General features: G+C 36.8%; 1 protein-coding gene across 1 annotated transcript in view; it reads left to right on the top strand.

Moving 5' to 3' along the window:
- The window catches only part of AASDHPPT (aminoadipate-semialdehyde dehydrogenase-phosphopantetheinyl transferase), a 30,036-nt gene extending 6,854 nt beyond the window's left edge, over window positions 1-23,182 (top strand). Inside the window, exons 4-7 of the mRNA XM_005417799.3 lie at window positions 8,593-8,714; window positions 9,433-9,594; window positions 16,308-16,385; window positions 21,035-23,182. Of these exons, the coding sequence (XP_005417856.1) occupies window positions 8,593-8,714; window positions 9,433-9,594; window positions 16,308-16,385; window positions 21,035-21,193 (521 nt within the window). The 3' untranslated portion in view covers window positions 21,194-23,182. The remainder of the gene's footprint in view (window positions 1-8,592; window positions 8,715-9,432; window positions 9,595-16,307; window positions 16,386-21,034) is intronic.
- Window positions 23,183-23,613: the final 431 nt, after the last annotated feature.

Genomic DNA, 23,613 nt, shown 5'->3' with positions numbered 1-23,613 from the left:
ACAATTTATTACTAAATTGGTGTTTTGGGAAGTTAAATTGTACAGTCACAATGAGCTGCTAAATAGAACTGATTTTTTTTTAACAAAACTAAAAGTGCTTCACAGCCTTTGACAGTTAGCTTTGGCTTTCCAAATTAAGAAAGTGTAGCAGAAAAATCTGATCCAAGGACTAAGGTTTTGTAATTACTATGTAGGTGTTAAAAAATTGCCTTTTGAGGAGTTTCTTGCTTACGCTGCCTGGTTCCAGTAGCTTCAGCTTTACAGATACATATATTTGTTGCAAGACTGCAACGTAGAAACTGACTTTACTTTGTATTGTCACAAGCTTATTTGGATATTGACTGTGCAGGTATTAGAGTTTGGAGCCCTTACTGGTTTCCAGGTTGTGAGACAGCCTTTTAGAGACAGACTTGCAGATTTTTTTTTATACTGACTTACGAAATGCTAGAAACTTATCTTAAATATTTCACAACTCTTCTCAGTAAATATAAGAAAAAATAGCCTCAGCTGTATTTGCCTGATATATTTCCATTTCTAAGAGAAATTCTTATTTTCAGCAAGGCAAATATTTTTATATTTCCTAAATAAAGATGACAGGTTGCTTATGTTATGTCAGATTTTCAGGAGCGTTTAGGATTGGGAGACATTTGCTAGTTCCATAGGTAGATGTTTTCTTGCCATTTATTGGGCTGATGCTGGGAATTCTAAGCATTCATAGCTATTATGTGCTGTGTTGTATTTTGATAGAAAATCCAATTTTGTAGTGTATTAAAAAGTTATTACTTGCCCTGCACAGTTTTCTGGTTTGCTCATCAGATTTGTTGGGTTCTGTGTTAAGCACGTGTATCTTCCTTTTTCTTTCCTAGTAAAAAGAAATTTAATAAAAGCAAAGCAAACACTTGGAGATGATATCTACAAGAGTAGATACAGCTGATACAGGTGAATAGACCATTGAAGTTCATCAGTTTTTCATCTGTGGGCCTCTGCTTTTTCATCTGCTTTTGCCGTGTTGCAGCACATTTATCTTACACTTGCATCTTTCCTTGTATATTTTGGCTGGATAAAAGACAGCTCCTGTAGCAGCAAAATTTAATTTGTGTGATGTTAAGGGGAAGGATGTGGGGGGACAACATGCCAATGACTAGCTGACTGCTGTCTCTACTCTGTGAGAAGACCAAACAAAGCAAAACATGCTTTATTTTAGCTGTCAGGTGGGACAAACAGTCTTCCATCTGCTGGCAAGCCAAACAAATGGCTTTATAAGGTTTTGGTTTTTGGATTTTTGTTCATTTGTTTTTAAAGAATGTCCTTATGTAGGAGAGATTGATTCCCAAATTTAAAACACTAATACTACTTCTGTCATCATGTGGAGTTTTTAGGACTTCATTATGAAGGAGGGAAGGATGGAGTACAGACAGAAGTGGGAAAGTTTTAAGTGTGAAAATAAGGGATATTTTTACTGCATTCACTGTGCAATTCATGTTTTGGGACAGCTTCTGTGCAGTGTCCTGACTGCTGCCATTAAAGAGTAACTCTCATCAGACCCGTTCAGGGAAACTAGCTCAGTTTGAATCAGCTTCTGCTTTCTAAGGTCGCAGAGCTTCCCAGGAAAAATTTGCATTAGTCAGATGAAGGAGGTGTTAGAAAGTATGAATCATGTAGTGAAATTCATGTGGAAGATGAGGATGACTTAGGTACTGAGAATTTGCTCCCCCCCCACCCCTTTTATACAGTATAGTTGTCTTGGTTTGGAAAGACAGGAGTCTGCTAAGGAAGGCAGGAGCCTCCCCTGAAAATGAGAATGTAAACCCTCCCCACTCCTCCAAATTGCTATAATTTTAAATTAAGGGGCTCTCAGGCAAAAATATGGGAGCAGGGAATAACAGTTCTTTAATAGGGAAAAAATAAAAAAAAAAGAATAAAATAAACAATGCAGTCCACTAGAACAACACTGACAGAGTCAGAACCCAACCTGACACCCTGTTGGTCAGGGTGTTGGTGGCAGTCCGATTGAAAATGTGGCTGCAGTCCTCTGAAGTATCAGGGGTGATTCTGTTGGAGCAAGGAGGATCTGTAGAGAAGGATGTAGTCTTCCTCTGGAGATCCAGTGGAGGAAAAAGGCAGCTGCTGTTCCTCTGGTGAATCCCGTGGAGAGAAGCGCTGCTGGAGTTTTAGAATCTCAGACTATATTGGGGCAGCAATTCTTGGCTCCTCCCTCTGGACGGAGCATCTCACAATGGGATGTTATAGTTCTTATCAGTCATGCACTGATATTCAATAGTCTGTTATCAGCAGAAGTCCCCTCCCGAGGGAGGTTTGAATGTGGTCACTCAGAAGAGAGAGATAAGGCAAACTGCTCACTTGACAAGGTAATCAGCCATACAGATGGTAATGGAAAACATCTTGCATGCAATCTTCAACAATAGTATTTTATATACCAAATATCAACTGGATTCCAGTGCAAACCAAGGTTCTGCAGTGGTGTTAGCTTCTTAAAGATGGGCCTACTTTCCCCATAATTACATTGTTGCGAAATACCTAACTTTTTCTGCTTGATAAACTGTGAAAGGGAGATCATAAAATGTAATAAAACTTTTCAGAGATCTGGTGGCTTGGTAGTACTAGGTAGTGTAAGGCTGAAGGTGGTCAGACACGATCTGGACTTTCTGTTTACATCTGTAGTTGTGTCCTCATGACTTGCTTTATAAAGGAAAATATATTTTTTGTTTATTTATATTTTTGGGGTTGTGTTTTAGTGTGATGTAGCATAACTTCCTAACTGTTGAAAGGAAGTAGAGTTCCTGCTATTCTGGCAATGCAGTGATTGCTGTAACTGTTTGATATATGTTCTATAATGAGAAGCTGATTAAAATGTCTTTTTTGTGGGGTAATATTTGTTTTTGCTGAAATATTATGGCTACCTAGAGCTCTGTTAGTTGTGGTCATGCAACTTCTTGTGAAGAGCTTAAGCAAGGAAAAGGTATAAGAGTTGGCAAACACAAGTTAGGAAGCTTCTTATTTTATTACTGCTCGTTTTCTTATTTGCTCTCACTTATTTAGTTGTGTGTGCATTTTTCTCAAAGAGTTTGAGGTCTCTGAGTCATCTTAGTGATTAAGATCTTTGGTATTTTATATGTTTTTATTTTCTCCACTCAGAAGTAAGCTAAAACCATGAGCTTGCATCCGGGTGAGTTAGTTTGCAAGCTCTTTAATAGCAAGTGTATATTCCAGCTGAATGTTTGGCATGGTAAGAACATGTAGAAGTATTCTGGAATCTGAACAAAATTTGAGAGGATCTGGAATTTTTTTTTCAATTTTAAGAATAGATGACAAAAAGCATGAATCTGTTGCAGACAGTGTGCTACTTGTCTTTAAATTGATCAGCTATGCGATAAGCTGTTAACAGCTTTTAATTTTATTTCAGTTTTTTTTTAACCAAGTCATAGCTGCTGTTTTTCCAGCAGTTTTAGAGTTAGAGCTATCTAAGCCATTATGACTCTTTACTTCCTTTTGTTTTACATTGACTGTCAAGGCAGCTTCCTTAAATTTTCATCACTGCTGTTAGACCCAACCACATTAATGCAATTGAAACCTTAGCAGTTTCTCTAATATTGCAGAGACTTAATGATGCTATCTGCAGAGAAAATATCAAACATTATCAAATTATTTCAGTCTCGTTATGGCTGAATTTTCCAGATTGACATTTTTATAATCTGGAAGATGTTGGGTAATTCAAAGGAGGCAATGTCAAATTTTCAGGCATTTTAGAGTTAGTGTTTCTCTGGGGTATGCCAAGATAAAACACATGGAAGTTAACATGATGAGAATAAATGTTTAACATACATATAATTGGGAGAATTGTGGGATACCAACAGGAAATGTGGAGGTCAGAGAATCTAAATCCAATTTCCAATTCACACGAAAGCTGTGTTAGCTGGTAGATTGAGAAAACATGAATTGTTAATGTTCTATCTGGTTCTTGTAAGTTACTAATTTATCTCACTAATTATTTGCCTTGTGTTGTTTCTAAATGTCTGTACAAGGGTTAGTTGGTATTAATAAACAATTAGGGCTTGGGCATCTGTTGCAGCAGAAATGTTTTCTCTGTATCAGGTTTCTTTGTTTTCCTTTAGAGACGGTAAAATGTGATCAAATATGGTCCTATACCAAAAGGATTGTCAGCCCAAGCATCCAGGACTTGAACCATTCATCCGATACAGTTGGTTAGTTTAGAAGCTTCATAGCTATCTTGTGTTTCACATTTTAGGTTCACATTTAGGTTCCACATTTTAGATTGAGCTGTTCACGCTTCAGTTGTTTGTTTTGCTATGTATGAGGTGTCACACTGCCACTTTACCTGTTTTCCATCTGAAAGTGAACTGATCGTATTGATTGGATATTACTTCTGAATCACTGAGCTCTTTCTGTTATGCACTTCAGGTTGGTGAGGAGGCTGTTTGCATTCTGGGATTTCTGTCATATTTTTGTTTTGGGTGTTTGTTTTGGTTTGGTTTTGTTTGTTTGTTGTGTTTTTCAGGAGATTAGTTGATCAATGAGCTGGCAGTAGTAGCTTTATAAGCTAGTTTGTTTGGATCTGACCAAACCAAGTTGAGGACTGTAAACTCATAAAACCTGAAGTGAAGATGGTCAGTCATCTACTCTTCTTATTGTTTTTGAGAATGCATGGCATGGTTTTAATAATTTTTGATACAAGTTTGTACCCTGCCTTTGTGAAGTATACACTGTATTACCAAAGCTGACTTAAGATTAACCTGATGTTTGTAAAAATGTAAAAAATTTCTGTATTAGCCTTATAGATTGTAATTTTCACTATTAATAGGATCAGAGTTTATATGGATCTTAATTCTGATTGCCTTTGTCTTCCTACAAATGTAGCTTGTTGGGATTCTTTAGCAGGCAGAAAAATGGGGGGAAATTACAGTGCTATTTCTACAATGCATTTGCAAACATGACTGGAGAATATGGTCTGTTTTCTTATTTTTCACTCCTGCCTCTTTTTAAAATCAGTCTTTTATATCTGGTCTGTGGCATTTCCGTTCTACAGGGAAAATGCAAAGCATATTTTTGTCTAGTCTTTAAAAAAGTGTAACAAAAACTCAGTTGTCATTGCAGTGGAAAACGTGGCATCATGTATTAATGTAAATAGCTCATGAAAAAATCCAAAATGCAGACACATATGCACACATAGGAACACCCACACCTGTATATAGCATGTTTACTTTACAGGCTTAATATTGGAGTCTTTTTTCCAGTATCACTCACTATTTCTTCTCATCACTCTTCCTGAAATTTCCAGGGTGTTGTGTGCTTTTAATTTAATGAAGAAACTTAACTTTGGATTTAGGGTTTATTTATAATGACTAGAATGCAATTTTTGAAAGATTACTCAGTTTATATTCTTAAGGAGCTGATGTACAAAGTTGATTAACAAGGCATGTATTTTAAAATCAGAGACAGCAATATGATTAATGCTCAGCATTAAAAGGAGTTAGTTTGTTATTTTGAAGAACTCTATTTCCTGACAGAGGCAAGAAAGAAGTACTTACTTAAGAAGTCAGTTTATTTCTGAAAAGTTGACAAGGGGGTTACTTTAGAAATGCAAATTTAAAACCAAATAATTAATTGCTATATGGACTTGTTCCAGTTCTTTCAAATGAAGTTTTTTATAAATTGTGGCAAGTAGTTGGCCATAACTTGAGGCTGTTTTTTTAAATCAAACTAAAAGGAAAAAACATAGCATTTAAACACAAACTTTCTGCTTCTTCTAGTTTTGTCCCCTTCATGTCTCCTATGTCATGAGAGACAATGAGAAAATTGAAGGGGATTTAGCAAAGGTCCACCAAGGTGGTTAGAGGGTTGGGGAACTTGACTGATGTAGAAATGCTGATGGAGCTGTGTTTGTTGAACCTGAAAAGGTGAAAGTTCTGAAGAGGGGAACCTAATCACAGCCTCCCTGAAATGTAGCTGCAGAGAGGATGTTCATAGTTGTCATCGTGAGGGTGCACAGGAACAGGGCAAAAGACAGCAGGCTCAGGTTGCTTCAGGGGGAGTTCCATCTCTGTAGAACGAGTTTGCATCATGAGAACAGCAGAATACTGGACTAGGTTCCCCAGAGAAGGGGTGAAATACTCTGCTTGACAGAGCCCTGGGTAACCCAACATAAGGCTCTATTTTTCAACAGAAGGTTAGACCAGGTGGTATCCAAAGGTCCTTTTCAACCTACATATTCCCCATGGTTCTGTGAATCTGTCTTTCTCTGATACTGAAGCACATATGGAGAAAGGACTAGGCAGGCTGTGGAGCTGCAGGTAGCTTGTGGAGAATAGGAGTCCTAAGTCTTCTGATCCATTCCTCAGAACAAAGCAACTGTACTGCCTTAAGGAAACGGAGTAAGTGCACTTAAGGACAAAGGGGTACCAAAGCTTCTCAAAGGAGGAATGTGACAGACGGTGGAAATGGAGGGGAAAGTGCTGTGTGAATTTGAACTTGAGTGTTGAGAAGGGTAGCTGAACAGTTGAAGAAACCTAGGAAAGGAGAAGGGGTGAACAATGAGGAAGAAAGCAGTAGCATATGGGTTTGATATGCACTTGGTGTACTAAATGGTTAAACATCAAGTATATTCACCACATGTGATAAAGCTGGGACAGCAGGACTGACAAAGCTGGAGCCTTTATATACATCTGCATGCTGAAGGTAGTGTAGTGTGAATAGTCTTGGGTGGTTTTCTCTGGTAGTCCTGGGTTATTGAAAGGAGGAGAGCTCTGGGAAAGTAATAGGGGAGGAAAGGTGCACCAGGACATTCTGGAATGTTTTGTAGTTTGAATCACAAGAACAGGCTGGAACCTCACCACTGTTGTCTTATATATTCAAGAAAAGAGAGAAGGGGGAGAAAAAAGTGGATTAGAGCAGGTGTTAATGTAGTTATTTGATTGTAAAATGGGCCATACAAACACAGAGGTGAAAGAAAATACCTTTCTCCAAGTTCAACAATTTTTTTCTTTTGTTTCAGGGAAGTTGGATTGTGTAAGTAGATGGATATGGAATTTTGCCTCAGTAATTCATCAAGGCATACTTAACGTTGTGGTTGCTTTTTTCTTCTACTTTATTTTCTCCAGAGGGAAGTTAGTCCTATCCTTAAATTGTTCTGGATCATTCCATTCATAGCTTAGTGCTTCAACTGTCAACAAAATTCTGTCTTAAGGTGTTCGCTTTAAAATGCAATTGAGGGCATCTCTGAAATGTCACTGCCGTGTCTTGTGGGATATGTATGTCAGACTGCAGTATGGTTTGGAAATTGTGAGAAAACCTGAACGTGTGCATTAGTGTTACATTGGTTTGTTCAGATCAGTTATTACTGCTGCCAGTACCAGTTTTAATTTACTGCTTAGATAGCTGTAGAAGACAACCACTTTATAGAGAAGGCTTGATGCCTTTACCCATGGTTGAGGATGGGGAACATAAGCACAGAAAAGGAAAGTTCCTTGCCCAGTCAACTCAAAAAACTTACTGGCACAACTAGTTAGAATCTGCATCTCAAGCAATTATTTAGTGAGTTCTTCAGAGTAGTGTGGTATTGGAAGGGGGAAAATGTTTTGGATTAAATATGACTAATGTTATATTTTTAGTAAGAACATTGAGTAACCTATCAAAGAACTTGTCTCAATATGTGGAATTGTCTCTATCCAGATTTTCATTATCCCTACTAGAGAAAAGCGATTGTTTTCTGCCATTGTCTCTTTAGCCACCTGTAAGTCCAGTTGGACTTGGATGCTTGCATGGGATACTGATTAACACAGGCTATGGGTAGCCAAACTTGTAACAAGGTTCACAGATTTCAATGTACTATAGAAATGCCATTGATCAATATAACTACACACCGTAGTGTCATCTAGAAGGCAAATTTAGACTAGTGGGGAAAAGTGGTGTAGCCCCCAAAGAGCTGCTGCAGTGCCACTCAGCTGTGATTATTTTTAGAGGTAGCTTAAATTTAATCTAAGGATTTGAATGTTTGGTAGTTTAGGGCTGGATTTTTTGGAGGATTTTTTTTTCCATTGGTATATTTCTTACTGTTATTATGGGCACCTCTCCCCATTTTCTTCCAGAATAAATCCAATCCAAATAGCTTAATGTGTGTGATAAATTCAGAAGACTCTGCTTTTACAAGTGCTTAAAAAAGTGTTTCTTCTGTATCTCAGCATCCAAGGGTGGGAGGCAGAATAGCTTGATAAATTTTGACAAACAGCATGCTATTTTATAAAATGTTACTAGATCAAGCTGTCAGGTGCCAGAGACAGTATATCCTACTTTTGTAGTTGAATATAAATTTTTTATGTTTATATAGAATTATCATTGGTTAAATACTTTGCCTTGTAGAGAATGCTGGAAATACTACATCCTGTACAACCATCAGCTCACTGGTTTGAGGCTGTATGAATTCAAATTGTGGAGCAGAGTTGGTTCATAATTTTTTTTTCTCATGAGTTTTTTCTAGAGCAATAATGTGAGGTAATTCATTTGCTTATTATTACTACTCTGTTAAAATTTCTGTAAATATCTCTGTCTGATTTATAGGTAGTAGCTCAATTCCAAATTTCTTTCACATAATGAAGCGACAGTTTACTGAAACAGAGTGGGATGTAATCAAGTCCATGAGTAATGAATGGATGCAGCTGGATATGTTTTATCGACACTGGGTAATACTTCTTTTCCTATTTAAAGTCTGCAAATGTTCACATTCTTTTCTGATATAATTTTTTATTTTCATTGTAGTAAAAATGTAATCTTTTTGTAGTTGCATAGAATCATAGAATGGTTTAGGTTGAAAAAGACATCTAAGATCATCAAATCCACCACTAAACTACGTCCCTAAGCACCATCTCTACCGGTATTTTAAAGAATTTCAGGGTCACTCAATCACTTCCCTGGGCAGCTTGTTCCAGTGCTTGAAGTGCCATTTGATGAAGAAGTTTCTCCTGTTATCCAATCTAAACTCCCCTGGTGCTACCTGATACCATTTCATGTGAAGATATTCGTGGACTTTATATTTCAGTGATTGTTTTCATATCAGAATAACTTTGAGAACCATGGTACAGCTGACATTTCCAATGGGATTTATTAGTTGTTTTAAACACATAGCCAGAACAAGATAAAGCACTCATATCTCTATGCACCACTGTATAATTTCAGTTGCATATTTATTTTAATGCAGCAGGTTAGGCTGGGTATAAACTATGCTGATGACTTTTTCTCTTGATAATTTCATCAGTCTACCCTCACATTTACAGTAGTGTAAGTCTTAAATTTATTTTATCTGCAATGTGTGCTCAGAAGTAATGTTTATAGAGCAGTAAATAGCAGTTTAAAAAACAGCTTGTAACCAGTATAAATAAAATACATTTTTGTGTCTTTTAGGCCCTAAAAGAAAGCTTCTTAAAGGCCATTGGAGTTGGAATTGGCTTTAACTTGCAAAGAATTGAATTTAATGTGTCTCCATTGCAACTGGAAATAGGAAAGGTGTATAAGGAGACAAAGATGCTTCTGGATGGAGAAAAAGAAGAGGAGTGGACATTTGAGGTAAAGAAAATGTTTTCACTAGTGATAAGCAGTCTCAACTCCTTATCATTGCATTGCATGTTTGATTTTTTTTGTTTTTAATTGCAGCTTTGCATCTTTCCTCTGTAGAACCCCATTGAGCTTATATTAATCAAAACTTAGAATATAAATCTGCAGCATCTTAAAGATTTTTTTAAGATTGTAAAGACACCCCATAGATAGATTAGTCATAATGTCTTTTTGTTTTTTCCTGTGTCTGGAATATACTTCCTGCACTCTGGGAAGGACATTCCTATGCAGGAAGCTCACAGAAATATATTCAGGCCTGATTTCTTGAACAGGTTTAAGATTTTAAAGTGCTTCATCAGAAGGTCTAGAATTGTTGGTCTCAATAGTCTAACTGAGTCTTAGGGTTTAGGCTTTTGTTTTCCTTCTTCAAGGTTACTGGGGCTTATCACTAAAACATCTCTCCTTTCCGATTTGGTAAGAAATTATCAGTATCATCTCGGGTAGCTTAAAGGATACATAGGGGAAAAACTGATAGGGACATGTTTACTGATGGACCTGGCAGTGCTGGGTTAACAATTGGACAGGCTGGCATTGAAGGTGTTTTCCATCTGAGATGATTCTGATTCATAATGTTCTCAAATTATTTAATTACCTAAAAAACAAGCTTTAAAAACAAAATAAATGACAATCTCATATCTCTACACCCCAGAGGCATGTTTGTTCAACCCCTTTAAACAAAGCAAAAAATGGCAAAGCTGTCAAGTGCACTTTTCAGTAAGATCATTCAGTTCCAAATACATATTTGCATTTTGAAAATACCTATATTGTTGGAGACAGCTATTCCAATAGAACTGGTGACAAATTTCTGCTGTATATTTATTTCCTGAATGACAAATTTCTGCTGTATGTTTAATTTCTTTAGTATACAAACTACATGTACCCTGTGCATGTGGTCTGAAAGAATGAATGCTCCAGTAATGTTTAATTTCAGAGTATAAGTTTTTTCTTCCCAGTTCATTCCTTCATTCAGCGCTCTTGTCCATTTTTGGTTTTGTGTTACAAGTCTACACATACTAAATCAGTCCCCTTACTCAATTCCTATATAGTATAACAATATTAGTATGTCATGGAATTCACTAGTTGGAATTACACTGGCAAAGGAAGTTATTGGGAAAGCCTGTGGGTAGGTCTTGTACCAGAATGCTTTCTGTGTTATTGCAGTGTCCCTTGGCCAAGGGAACATCTGCCTTTCTTCATTGAATTCTGGAACTCCTGATTTTGGTCTTAGTTGTGCCTGTGCTTGATTGACAGAAATAGCCTGAAGATGATGATGCAGATAGCTCCCTGTAATACTTAAATGCATTCTAATTGTTTGGATTTTCCTTACTACATAGTAATTACTGCTAGAACATTCATGCAGTTTTTGTCTGAGGAAGGTCTCCACTTCCATGCTTCCCCACCTGCTTCCCAAAAGTGCAGTATTATAATGAGGCAGATTCTTGTATTTCAAGGAAAGGGCTTAATATCAAGTTTCCTTTAAATACAAGCTCAATTGGGATATAATTTCATTTAAATATCAACATTCATTAAAATTAAATAAATAAAATGTTTTTCAGTTACCAAGCTCTGGAGAGCCAAAAATTAAGCATAGCTTTACTTTTTTGTCTCTTCCCAAGTTTTTTTTTCAATTTTGTGTCTGTTTTCTTACTTACAAAAGCCTTTTTTTGTCTTGTCAGATTTTTGAAATAACTTTTTAGTTGAAACCACTAATTTTGAGAAATCTGAAAGTGTCACTTGTAAGACTACGTATTACTGATACAGTCATTTCCTTAGGTTCCCTGTTGTGCCAGTTTTACTTTAGGGAGCTTTTTCTATCAAATAAAAAAATATAATGACCTCACTTCTGCATTTTGGAACTGCCTGTTTCTTAGTGAAAGGAAATGATCAAAGAGACCGAGACTCTTTAAAATTCAGTTATCACATATTTTGGATTGATTCATTTCAGTTTTTAAGAGAAAGATTTTAAAGCTTCACTTTAAAGAGAAGCTAATTTACTAAAAGTGGAAGGGAGAACTAAAGGGGATTTTATCCATTTAAATTACACAAAATATTCTGAAATCTCCTTCAGAAAGTACCATGTAATATGAAAAAGATAACTTTAAATTCATAAATACCAAGAAAAGATTCTCCACCTTATACTTGTTATGACTAAAAGGTCAAGAGAAATACTAATGAATCAGAACAAATCAAAGTTGACTCTGTTTACACACCCTGTAACTGTTCCCAGTCAGAGCAAAGCCAATTCAAATTGGAGATGGAATTTTCTGTGAACAGTGCAGAAAGGTTTCTCTTATTTCATTGTAAATACCAAATTAACTACTATGTTATGTAGTTGGCTGTGTGTGGTCCTTTTACCAATGGCTTAGTTTGCTCAAAGTATCTTTGCCCTCATTCACACCCCACGTTTTTTGGCTTCAATGGAAGGCAGTTGATCAGAAGCCGGGTCTTCCTGTTTGGTCTTGATGGAAGGATTTAGCTTTAGGGTCTTGGTTTTGTATATTACTCTAGAGATTGCTATGCAGAGTCCCTTCAGCTGTTTTGGAAGGAGTTGGAGGAAAAAAAAGCTTTGTTTAAAAGCATCAATTTCATTTTTAGACGTCTGCTATACGTGTTGAATATGCTTTATTCATACAGACAGTACGTTCTTTCCTCATTTTAAAAAGGTGACTTTGTTTAGAAATAACTAAAGGACAGCTAGCCGAGTGAAGAGTGATAACTGTATTTTGTCTGGGTGTTGATTTAGGATGGAGTAATTATGATGATGGTGATGATGATTATTATGGGTAATTCTATATGCTCCGTTTACTTCCTTTGAAGAAAATAAACTTGTAAAATTGTCCTAGTTTCATCTCTGGTACAGTTAATTTTCTTCTTAGTAGCTGGCATAGTGCTGTGTCTTGAATTCAGGATGAGAGTGGTGCTGTTAATACATTGAAACAAAGTCAAGGACTCCAGTTTCCCATCGTACCCTGCTGTGTGGTATGAGCTGCCTACTGCTATGACGAGAATGAAGTAGTAGTTAATTCTAGTAAAAACAAAAGAAGTTGATTGAAAACAGTTATGACAAGTTCTATGATTTAAAGAGATCAATGCAAGTTTAGATAGACAGATTTGTAACAGATCTTAAATATGGAAAAATCTATTGGCACAGGAAAAGGTTTCCCAGAGAACTTACGGATGTCCCATCCCTGGAAGGCTAGATTGGATGGGGCCCTGAGCAACCCGGTCTAGTGGAAAGTATCCCTGTCCAAGGCAGGGGTGTTGGAATGAGATGATGTTTGAGGTCCCTTTCAATTTAAGCCATTCTATGAGATTATGAAAAATAAATTCCTAGTGATTTGCAAAATGTTAAATGTATAAGTGTATTCGTGACCCTTTCCTTAATAGTCCCAGTGGTGTACAACTGATCAGGAAGAATAACTGAATAGTACTTACTGGAATCAATATTAAAGAATCTTAAGTGAGACAACATACTTGTTTTTGTACCTACCTCAACTTTGGATACAATTATTTTATACAGTAAGCATATGATTCATCCTCTGGGATTAAGAATCACCTGGCAGGCCTGCTGTTGCACAGATAACTTTTTCCATTTTTTCACAGCAAATATTTGCTTGATTTGTTTATATGCAAATAAATTACTTCCAGAATATGAATTTCAAAGAGAGATTACCTTGGTCAATTTGAAACATATTTAGTAATTGCTGGTGTGCAACTGTAGCTGACATCTTTCACCCTCAATAAGAGAAGTTAATCCTGTTGCATTGTCAGGAATAAATAAGAATAGAAACTTTCATTTCTAAGACTAGCTAATCCAACTGGATTCACTCATCAATCAGTTCTGCTGGCTGGGAAGGTACAGATTCATCATAAGCTGTCTGTTGTTGAGTGAATTCATTATGATTTGAATTCCAGACACATCATTCTACCAAGTCTTTGAAATGAGATCATTGTAAATCTCTGTGTGCTCTAGTAACACTTTTGTTCTGTGCAGACAAAAACAAATTTTGGTCCATTATATGACTCCTGGTTTATAGAGAGGAATATTTACAGAACAATCTCTCTACCCTGAAGGAATTCTATAGGATTCTTTTTGTTAATTATCTATTTCCATTTAAGATACTAATTTTATAAGCTGGTATAGCAATATCTCCAGGGAAACAAGCTGATCCACTGTTTTTTATAGTTTCAGTATGTTTCATTAATTCCATTGCTTAAGGTTTTTGCTGGCCACTAGTAAAGTCCAGGAAGGATGTTTCTTTCTGTATTTCATCTGGATTTACATTGCTCTGAAACAGCAAAGATAGATGAAGGGCATAGTTTATGTTTTATGAGAAGATGCTGAAAACTCTCTTGTGACACAGAGGATACATGAAATAAATGAAATGGAACCTTTTTCATTTACTGTTCATTGGGCAGGGTCTCTGCAGGGAAGGTCTGTCTAACCAATCACTGCCTGTTAAATGCAGCTTTGAACTGAAAAGACCATTATTTTGCTAACAATATGTGAAATAGTATCTATAATATGTTTTTAGTTGAACAAACAAGAAGTAATATAAGTTAACCTCACAAAAAGAAAATTCTGTGCTTAAAGCTGTTTGCAGATTTCTGAATACAGGTGTAAGCCACTGCTGAATGTGCTGTACTGTGCCCTCTGTTCTGATCTGTCTTTGACCTCTTGGACATGAAAAAAAAAATGAAGAAGGGTGGGAAACGAAGCAATTAAAAAGGGGATATAGTAATTTTTCCATCTAGAAGAACACAAAACACAGCCACCCCAGAACTATATAAATGGTTTAGCAACACCTGATCAAGCATCTAGTATTCATAGTCTTTCTTATTTTTGAGGAAGTTACAGAAATGTGCACACTTGACTACCTCTGAGATAGCATTCTTTATGCTTGACTTACTTTCAGTTTTGTGTCCTAGTAAAGGAGTGGAAAACCCAGTAAAATACCCCATAGTAAGTGGATTTATAGCTCTTGCAGTCATGTAAAGTACTGCTTATTCTGCAGGTTTATTAGTTTTTCTTATATTAAATATTTTTCTTAATCTAGACAGAATTGAAATACTCATTTTCTTACTAGCACTTTGCAGAAAGGTATGACAACACAAGCTTGATGGTTTTTTTTTTAAGTAGGTGAAGTTTCTAAAGTTCACTGCTAAAGCTGTCAAATGGGCACAGTTTTGGTGCTGAAGAGATCAAAGTAAAAGCATAGCTCTGTTTCCTCACCAGCACCTCTCAGCCGAGGTACCACGTTTGCCAGAAACATCCCTCAACCTTACGGTTGTCCTGGTGCTGCACATGACTGGAGCAGCTGCTGCCTTGGCTGGGCTGAGTAGGTTTGAGCTGAGCAGCTTGGCTTTTCTTAATATACATACACATATACATACACATATACATACACATATACATATATATATATACATATACATACACATATACATACACATATACATACACATATACATACACATATACATATATATATATACATATACATATATGCGCACAGGGCTGTTTTGGAGTCATAGGAATGGTATCCTGGCAACTGAAGCCTTTGAAAATTCTGTATAGTAGATGAACTGTAGAAAAGCCTGATGCCCACTGACACCATTCTTCTAAAAGACAATTTGCTTAGATTAAAAGGGGAGAAAAATAAGGCAACCAACAACCTGTCAGAGGAAATAGGAGAAAATCATGGTGCTTTCTTTATATTATAATATAGTGCAGTTAAAATATTGCCCAAGGAAGCCAAAATTGGAGATTCAGTCTTAAGTCCCAGGAGAATATCCTAATGACTTTCTAATTTTCAGATTAATGGCAATATCAAAATGTATCACCATCCTAGGTAAAATTCTTGTTATTCTTGATTTCTAGTTTAGAAAGTGTGTAGAAATTGCATGAAAACTTTTGAATAAAGAAGCAGGGAAAATTTTATTTTGTCCCCTTAGATATATATATTTTTAAAAGTCAATGGAATTATGGCTTGGCTGTAGAATAAGCATTATTCAGAAGCAATAAATGTCTTTGGGGTTCTTTTTCCTAAATTATTTAGGATAAATTTTTAGTCTTTCTAGAAGAAAACACTTTCAAACTAAACTATTAAATAGATAAAACACTATATTACTAAATATATAGTCACACATCTAAAAATGTTGATTCTTATTGACACATAGCAGTACTCAGACTATGTCAGGAATACAAAGTTGTGCTCTTACATGCTGTCTGAAGCCAAGAGGGAAAAAGTCATTGGTTTAAGTTTACACTGACATCACTGTTTTTCAGAATACCTTCTGGAGGTTCACAGTTCATCTCACTGGAAGAGGATAACTAAGATAGGTTATATGGTTTGGGACTTAGAAGGGACTGGTAAAGGAATGCTTAGGTCACAGACTTGAATACAAATATTCAGAAATGGATAAGATGGTGGTAACCTATAGTAATCTGTTCTCAGCCCTGTGACATTTAATGTGTCTGCATCATTGAACTCTTTAGGAAAACTGCTAAAAAGTACTGTTGCTTTTTGAATCTCATTATTTTAAAGTATTTTAAATGATCTTGTGCTATTGTTCTGAACCATACTCTTAACACTTATATAGTCTGTACTCTGGAAACAGAGTAAAGAAAATGCATTTACATTGCCATTTTTCATCTTTACTAGGAAACCCGCTTGGATGACAATCATCATGTTGCAGTGGCGCTTGGGAAACAGGAGGGATTTGCACAGAAGGATTCTGATGTAAGGAATTGTGAAGTAGTTCCATCTCTTGGTGATCACTTGAATATAAACTTGGGCTGTAGCTAAAAGTGTGTCATCTCATATACAGGGCCAAGAAGAAGGCTTATCTTAGGCATGGTATTAACCAGAACCAAGCAGTGTTACTGAAGTGTTTCCTCTAGTTCTGTTGTGCCTATTTCAGGAAAGGTCTGTGAAGGAGAAATAGTTTCAGAGGATACCAACAGATAATGTTAAGTCTGTAATACATGTATTTAATGTGTTCATTCAAGAGAAGATTAAGTGATTTTTGTCACAACCTGCTAGTACTCATGTGGTAAAGATGGTTTTCACAGAAGGAAATGGAAACAGTGAACCAATCTGGACTGCTAAACTTGGGTGACACCTCACCAAGTTGATTATAGTGGGGGACTGTCAGTGCGTGTGTCCCAGAGCAGATCCATCGCTCAAACACCATTATGACAAGGTAACCCTTGAGACAAGCAGCAACAACCAACAGATGGGAAGAACAGCAGTGTTAGTCTTCATTCCATGTGGTGTCTCTGTAGAGAGAAAGAGAAAAGCTACTTAGAAGCTTTTCATTCTTTTCTGTGTAATTTAAAAAATACCTCAGTCCTGAAAATAGCAATAAAAGTCAAATTTAAGGGACAGGCAGATTGGCAAGTTGTAGCCAAAACAGCCAGACAGTCAGCAAATGAGAGTGTGACAAATTGCCAGATTTTCTCTGTTGTTCTAGTTGCTCACAAGAAAATTGGTTAGTTGTTTTCTGTTATTTAGATACAAAGATTCTACCAGGAACTAGAAAGAAGAAAGAAAATTAGTATAGGAATGGATAAAAGCATGGAAGCGGTAACGCATACTGTCTATCATGGTAGCAAAGTCTATGTTCATGGATAGCAAAGGCATGCAGACCTTTTAACTAGTATTGGTTAGATTGAGAAAAAGAGGTGTTAAACTACCTTTAAGGATTTAATGTGATAAATCAGTGGACAAATATTTTTTAAGAAATTATGTGCATTTTTTTTGGCAGGACATATTTAAGTTAATTACCCAAGTATTCTACAGGATTCCAGGATTTTTAAGTATGGACTTTCACCATCATGGTCACTTAGCTTAAATGACCATAGAAAAAATAGTCATGATATCAAAGGTTATGATGAAAAGTCTTTGAATCAAGAGTCTCAAAGGATTACTTGTCCACTGACTAAATTTATGATGGCCTAAATTTCATTATTTCAGTTCCATGAAGAAAGGTCATTTTAAGCAGAACAAGAGCACATTCTGTGACTCCCCAGTAAGGAAATTAAGTGAAAATTTATGTGCTGTTGCATTGTGCCTTTTTAGGCCTCCTTCTAACAGGAACATGGAGGAAATTAACGTTACCTTCTCTCTTTTTAAAAGAACCATAAAAATTATTCTATCTTTTGCTAGATGTGTTAAAAGAAGAAGTTGTTCATTCTAGCTTAACGTGTGTGTAAATGTTACCCACTTGTTTTAGGGTGCCAGTGTTTGTGTCTGTTCCCTTTCTGCAATCACAGGAGTAATTCATTATGGCCTGCTTGCAGAATATCTGTTTTCAGCTTTCTTCACAAAATGATGGCACATGCCTACAATTCCCAGGAAAGACCAATTGTTATGTCAATGTACTGTAATTAAAATACTCTATTGTCAAGAGTCTTACCAAAATGCTAGTGACTGCTATATGCATGAGGAAGCAGAATATTTATCTGTGCTCTTAACCTAGATCTAGACATTTATCTGAGGCTAGTCTCAATAAAAGATGGCTGAGTTTAAAATTCTTTATAAATCCTGTGTAGGATATAAAGTGTCTTCTGTCTATCTCTTGCTGTACTTCACAAGAGTTGTGATGCATTCCGTCAGGACACACTTCCTTCAGACAAGCACGTGCTGAGGTTCAAACTACATCTCTTAACAACTACTTAGCTCAGAGGCTTGGTTCATATTTGGTATGCATCTGTAATGTCACTTGCATGGCTCTAGGCACCATTCCTGCAGCTTTACCTCATCTCCAGAATGTCAGATAAGCAGAAATGTCTCAACACCATGTCACTTGTGTAAGGACGTAAAGTGAGAGGCAGCTCAATCTTTTTCACTCTCAGTCTGCATTGACAGCTAAGAGTTCTTCTGTGTTGTTACAACAAGCACAGACCATTTTGTTGTCTCTGCATTTATTCTTAATATTAGCCTATTGCTCAAATACTGACATGGAGAATTTTTGCTTTTTGCCTATTTACTGACTTACCTTCACTGATGTGACAGAAAGGGATAACAAAATCCTCAAAATTTGCCTTGGACCAAGTCACCTCCAGCACCTGGATGTAAGGAAGGAAGAGTCTACATGGCACAATTTTGAATAAATTCTCTAAATCTTCTCCTGAAACTCAATGTGCTGGAGTGCCTCTGAAGTGCTTGTACACCAGTGCACTCAGGATGAGGAATAAACGTGATGAGTCACAGATCTGTCTGTGGCTGCAGGGTTCCAACAGCACGAGATGGTGGAGTTCAGGATCCTAGGGCAGTGAGGAGGACTCACAACCCTGAGGAGAGCCAACTTTCTCCTCTTCAAAGGACAAAGAGGGTCCTGCGGGATAGGGCCTCAGAGGAAAGCTGAGGCCAAGAAAGCTGCTTTTGATTCAAAGATCATCTCCACTCTCAAGAGAGTTCCATCTCATTGCATATGAAGTCAGGCAAAAAGGCCAGGAGGTCTGCATGGATGAACAGGGAGCTCCTAGCCAAACCTGGACATAGAAAGGGAAGCATACAGAGGGTGGGAGCAAGAATGGGTAACATGAGAAGAAAACTGAAATATCTGAGCATCCAGGGATGAAGTTTAAAAAGCTAAAGCCCGAATAGAATTTAATCTGACCAGGGATGTTCAAAGCAGCAAGAAGCACTTCTGTAAGTGCAAAGAAGCCAGAGGGAAGGGTTTTACTCAACAAGACAAATGTTGAAAGAGGCTGAGATGCTGAATGCCACTTTTGCATCAGTATTTGTTAGCAAGACTGGATGTCAGGAATCCCAGGTTGCAGGGATGAAAGAGGAAGGAGCAAGGAAGATGTGCCCTTGGAGGAAAAGGATTAGGCCAGGGAATGCTTGAGCAAACTGGGTGAGTGTAAGTCAGTAATATTTATGGGATACAGCTGGTATTGCAAGGCCCCTCTCAATAATCCAAAGGTTATTGAGTCCCCAAATATCACGAGGACTGGGAGAAGTGCCCAAAGACTGGAAGAAAGCATGGGAGAAGTAGGACCCAGGCAATTACAGGCCTGACAGCTTCACCATGACTGCTGGAAAGGTGGTAGAACAGCTAGTTCTGAGCACCATTTCCAGGCACAGCAATGACAAAGAAATCACCAAGACTGGTCAGCCTAGCTTTGCCAAGAGAAAACCATGCTCTACCAACTTGGTAAATTTGTGTCATGAAATGACTGGCCTGGTAGATGAGGTTAGAGCAGTGGGAATTGTCTACCTGTATTTCAGTACCTTCTGTCTCTGGCGCTGTCTCTCATCACAAACAGTGATGTATATTGGAAACAGGCTGAATGTTTGGGCCCTGGGTGTGGTGATAGAGGTAGAAAGTCTGGTTGGAGGCTAATTACCAGTGCTGTGCCCCAGGGGTCAGTACTACTGGCTCCAGTCCTGTGTCACATCTTCACTAATGAACTGGATGATGGTGCAGTGCACCCTTAGCAGGTTTGCTGGTGACACCAAACTGGGAGGAGTGGCTGCTACACCGGAGGGCTGTAGTGCCACACAGAGAGACTCTGACAAACTCATCAAAAATGAGTCAATTTGTCTGATGTACTGAGTAACACCATTGCGGAGGAGCCCTACTGAATTTTACGAAATATTAAACATTAAGAATAGGTCGCTCCAGCAAATGCCTATTTAGAAGAATCAGCTATATTTATGTTTGATTCGTGCAGGCTGTACTATCTGCCCTGCTGTCTGCAAACAGTTACATTTGGAGATTGTATAAAGCAGGCTGCACAGTAGTGTGCTAAAAAAAAAAAAAAAACAAAAACCAAATCTTTTTCTTCTTTGAAATGTGATTTTTTTTTTCTTGGAGTGGTGAACCTAACCTGGAGACTGTGACACCATCCTCTCTAATATCTCAGTCCACATTAAATTGGTTTTAACATGGGGAATTGCAGGTTGATTGTGACCGCTTTAGTTTTTAAGTAGCACTTGAGTCTGAGAGAAGCATGCAAAACATCAGTGACTACTGTATTAAAATGAGTACAAATAGGCACACCTAGTGGAATTAATCCTCACACAATTGACTCAAATAATCTTATCTGCTGAAGAATGAAGTACAATTTGTTTGATGGTGGTCTTTCTCTTTACTGGACTTAAATAGTCATTCTGTCATACTTGCAGCATTTTGTAGCACTTATTCCAACAGTTTTGTGAACTGTGTTTCAACAAAAAGCTCGATTTTTCTGTGTGGCCTGTTACATGCTTTTAATAGTGACTGCATAGCCTAAATGAGGGGAAGTGACATAAGTCTCAAATATAGACTGTCTTCTTTCTTCTTCAGTTAGCAATGTGTAGTTTAAATGAGACAGAATTTTACAGGAAGAAAATTGATATTTATTGATTCATGTTGTGCTAATATGTTTTTTCTTTAGGTCCATTCCATGGAGCCTAACCAACCACAATTTACATTATTGACTTTTGAAGATTTAGTTGCATCTGGTATTCCTGTTGCACCTGAGGATTCTGCATATTGGGATAATTTCTGTTCAAAGCAGGAGGGTCCAGTGAGACAGAGTTCACATTCAAGATAAGACTGTGTATAAGAAACAGAAGCTTGACAAAGTTCTTACGCTGTTATCCTGTTTAATTTGAAGTACGTGAATAAGTGCACATATGTAAATGAAATGTATCTTTCTCTGTTTAAGCTGACAACCTGATTTTCATGACACTTCATTGGAATTCTAAGGAAGACGTGTTTCCTTTCTGAAGGAATTCTGAATCAGAAGCCTAAACCAGCATGCCTTTTTGCATCTCCTTGCCTGTGGTTCTTACACTTCAGTAATTATCCAGGCTAGGAACAGAAAGCAACTGTACAATAATGTTGTTTATAATGAACAAGTGTTCAGTATATAAAAATGTTTCCATACTAATTTATGCTGCAACTTAAATTATGATACTGCTTTTTCTCTTACAAGAATTATTCATTTATTCTCAGATGGACGAATAAAAAAATGCTACAAATTCTTATGCTGTACAACACTTGGTCTTTGTGTAATGCCAGGCTGAAAAGGTCTGTAGTAGTCTTGGAGCTACATGTGTGGGGTCTGTAGTAGTCTTGGAGCTACATGTGTGGACGGGAATTAACTTACAAATATTTCATAGTCTTTTCACTTCTTATTTTTGTTTATTAAAGCTTCCTGTACATAACTTAGTATTTGTCTTTTAACAGTTCTTTTTTGGTTTTTTTTTCCTCAGCAATAGATGCAAGCCAAGCAGCAGTTCAATTTTCCTAGGCTTGCATTTGCATCAGTCATGTGGGGAAGGAAGCTCAAAGAAAAAAGAAAGCTATTTACTTTTTTCCAAATAGTCTTTTAATGTCTCGTGATAGAACATTTTACTGTCCTAGCTACAAATGAAGGTTTCTGGAGATCTGGAGATCTTGAGTGCACATCTAGAATATTTTGTCTTCTTTTTCAAAATAAATCCTGTTTTGTGCCATTACTTCTCACTCTTCTTTCTAGAAATCATAGATACAATGTGGTCCATCTAAATTTGAGAAAACATACTGAACAGAATGATCTTTGCACAAAAATAATTACCTTCTGTCCTGCGGTTAAACATAGATCTTCATTGAATTTGGGGTTTTATACAACTAGGCTGCACCCTGTATTCTGGTGTACACCATGAAAAGGAGAATCTACTTGTAGTATTACCACTGAATCTATCCCATATTACAAAGATGAAGAAAATTTTGTGAGAGAGGATGATTTTTACAACTATTAAACAAGCGTTTGGAGTTCTGAACTCCATTGAATAATTCTGAATTCAACATGCTGCTAAACTCTCCTGCTTTCAGTGCTGATTAATTTTTTTCCATTTCTATGAGTCTCTCATCCTGCATGCTAATCATAGTTTTTAATGTTTTGCTTTTTTTCCCCTCCAAAACTGCAAATAAGTTAAGCAATGACTCTTCCCTTCAGTCTCCACAGGGGCAAAATTAGATGTTCAGTAACTTCAAATCTGAAGTTTAAAAAAATACAGAATACCTTATATACAAATTCTAAGTCATGTATTCCAGAGTGTTTGTCTTTTAGAAAGATGAAATTCAATTTGCAATAAATAATTTGCAATCCACAGAGGTCCAGTATATGCCAATCAATCACTGGACCCATCAATTGCCAGACAGTTTGGAATTTGCCAGCTTTTTTGCTAGGCCAATGAATCAAACTGCAAATATGGAATGAGCTGAATAGAAAAATTTCCAATCTAGATTTCTGGGGATAAGAGAATTAATTTCATATTAGAGATTAGTTATTTTTGCATGAAAGCAGTGTCTCAAACCAGAAATTTTCTTTCATTGGAAAGAGTTTTAAAGGTATTAATGAAATTATTTATAATATTATGCTTGCATGTAAGTAGAGGACAAGCCAATTTTGTTAAATTAGAAAATTCTGCTTGGTTTTCTTGCAAGATACATGATAGTTTTCAAGACTGTATCTAATTAGAAAGAGGTTTTTTTGGCTATTTTTCCATGAAGTAAAATCTTAGTTTAGAGTGGTTCATAAAGAATTTTCTAGAAGACTGCAGTTTCTCACAGTGTGATTTTTTTCTGTGTCTTTTAATTTACACTGAAGTGTTTGAAAAATAAGGTCAATCTCATTTTTAGTTTAAATAGCAATTAGGTTAGGTGATGGTAATGCCTTTTGAAGAACCACTTGAGTCAGGTTGTTTCATGTCATTGCAAATGGACACAATTGTTATACTTGCTTTTACTCAGTGGGAAAGAGCAGCTAGATCTTTATGGAATTTTTGGCTAAAAGCATGCTGCTAAAAGGCCAGCAGGACATTCTGACTCCTTATGAATATGAATGATTCTTAAAGTCAGAAGTTTTTCTGGATATCTGTGCTGTGGAGGCACATACTGAAATAAGTGTTGTTAGTATGTACAAATAAATTAATTTCACAGTTTTAAGATAAATTTTAATTCACCATCACACTTTTTGCTGATAAA

This window comes from Geospiza fortis, unplaced genomic scaffold (genome assembly GCF_000277835.1).
Source record: "Geospiza fortis unplaced genomic scaffold, GeoFor_1.0 scaffold16, whole genome shotgun sequence".
Taxonomy (NCBI): domain Eukaryota; kingdom Metazoa; phylum Chordata; class Aves; order Passeriformes; family Thraupidae; genus Geospiza; species Geospiza fortis.
The sequence above is the reverse complement of the archived record's forward strand: the minus strand, read 5'-3'. Positions and strand labels throughout refer to the sequence as shown.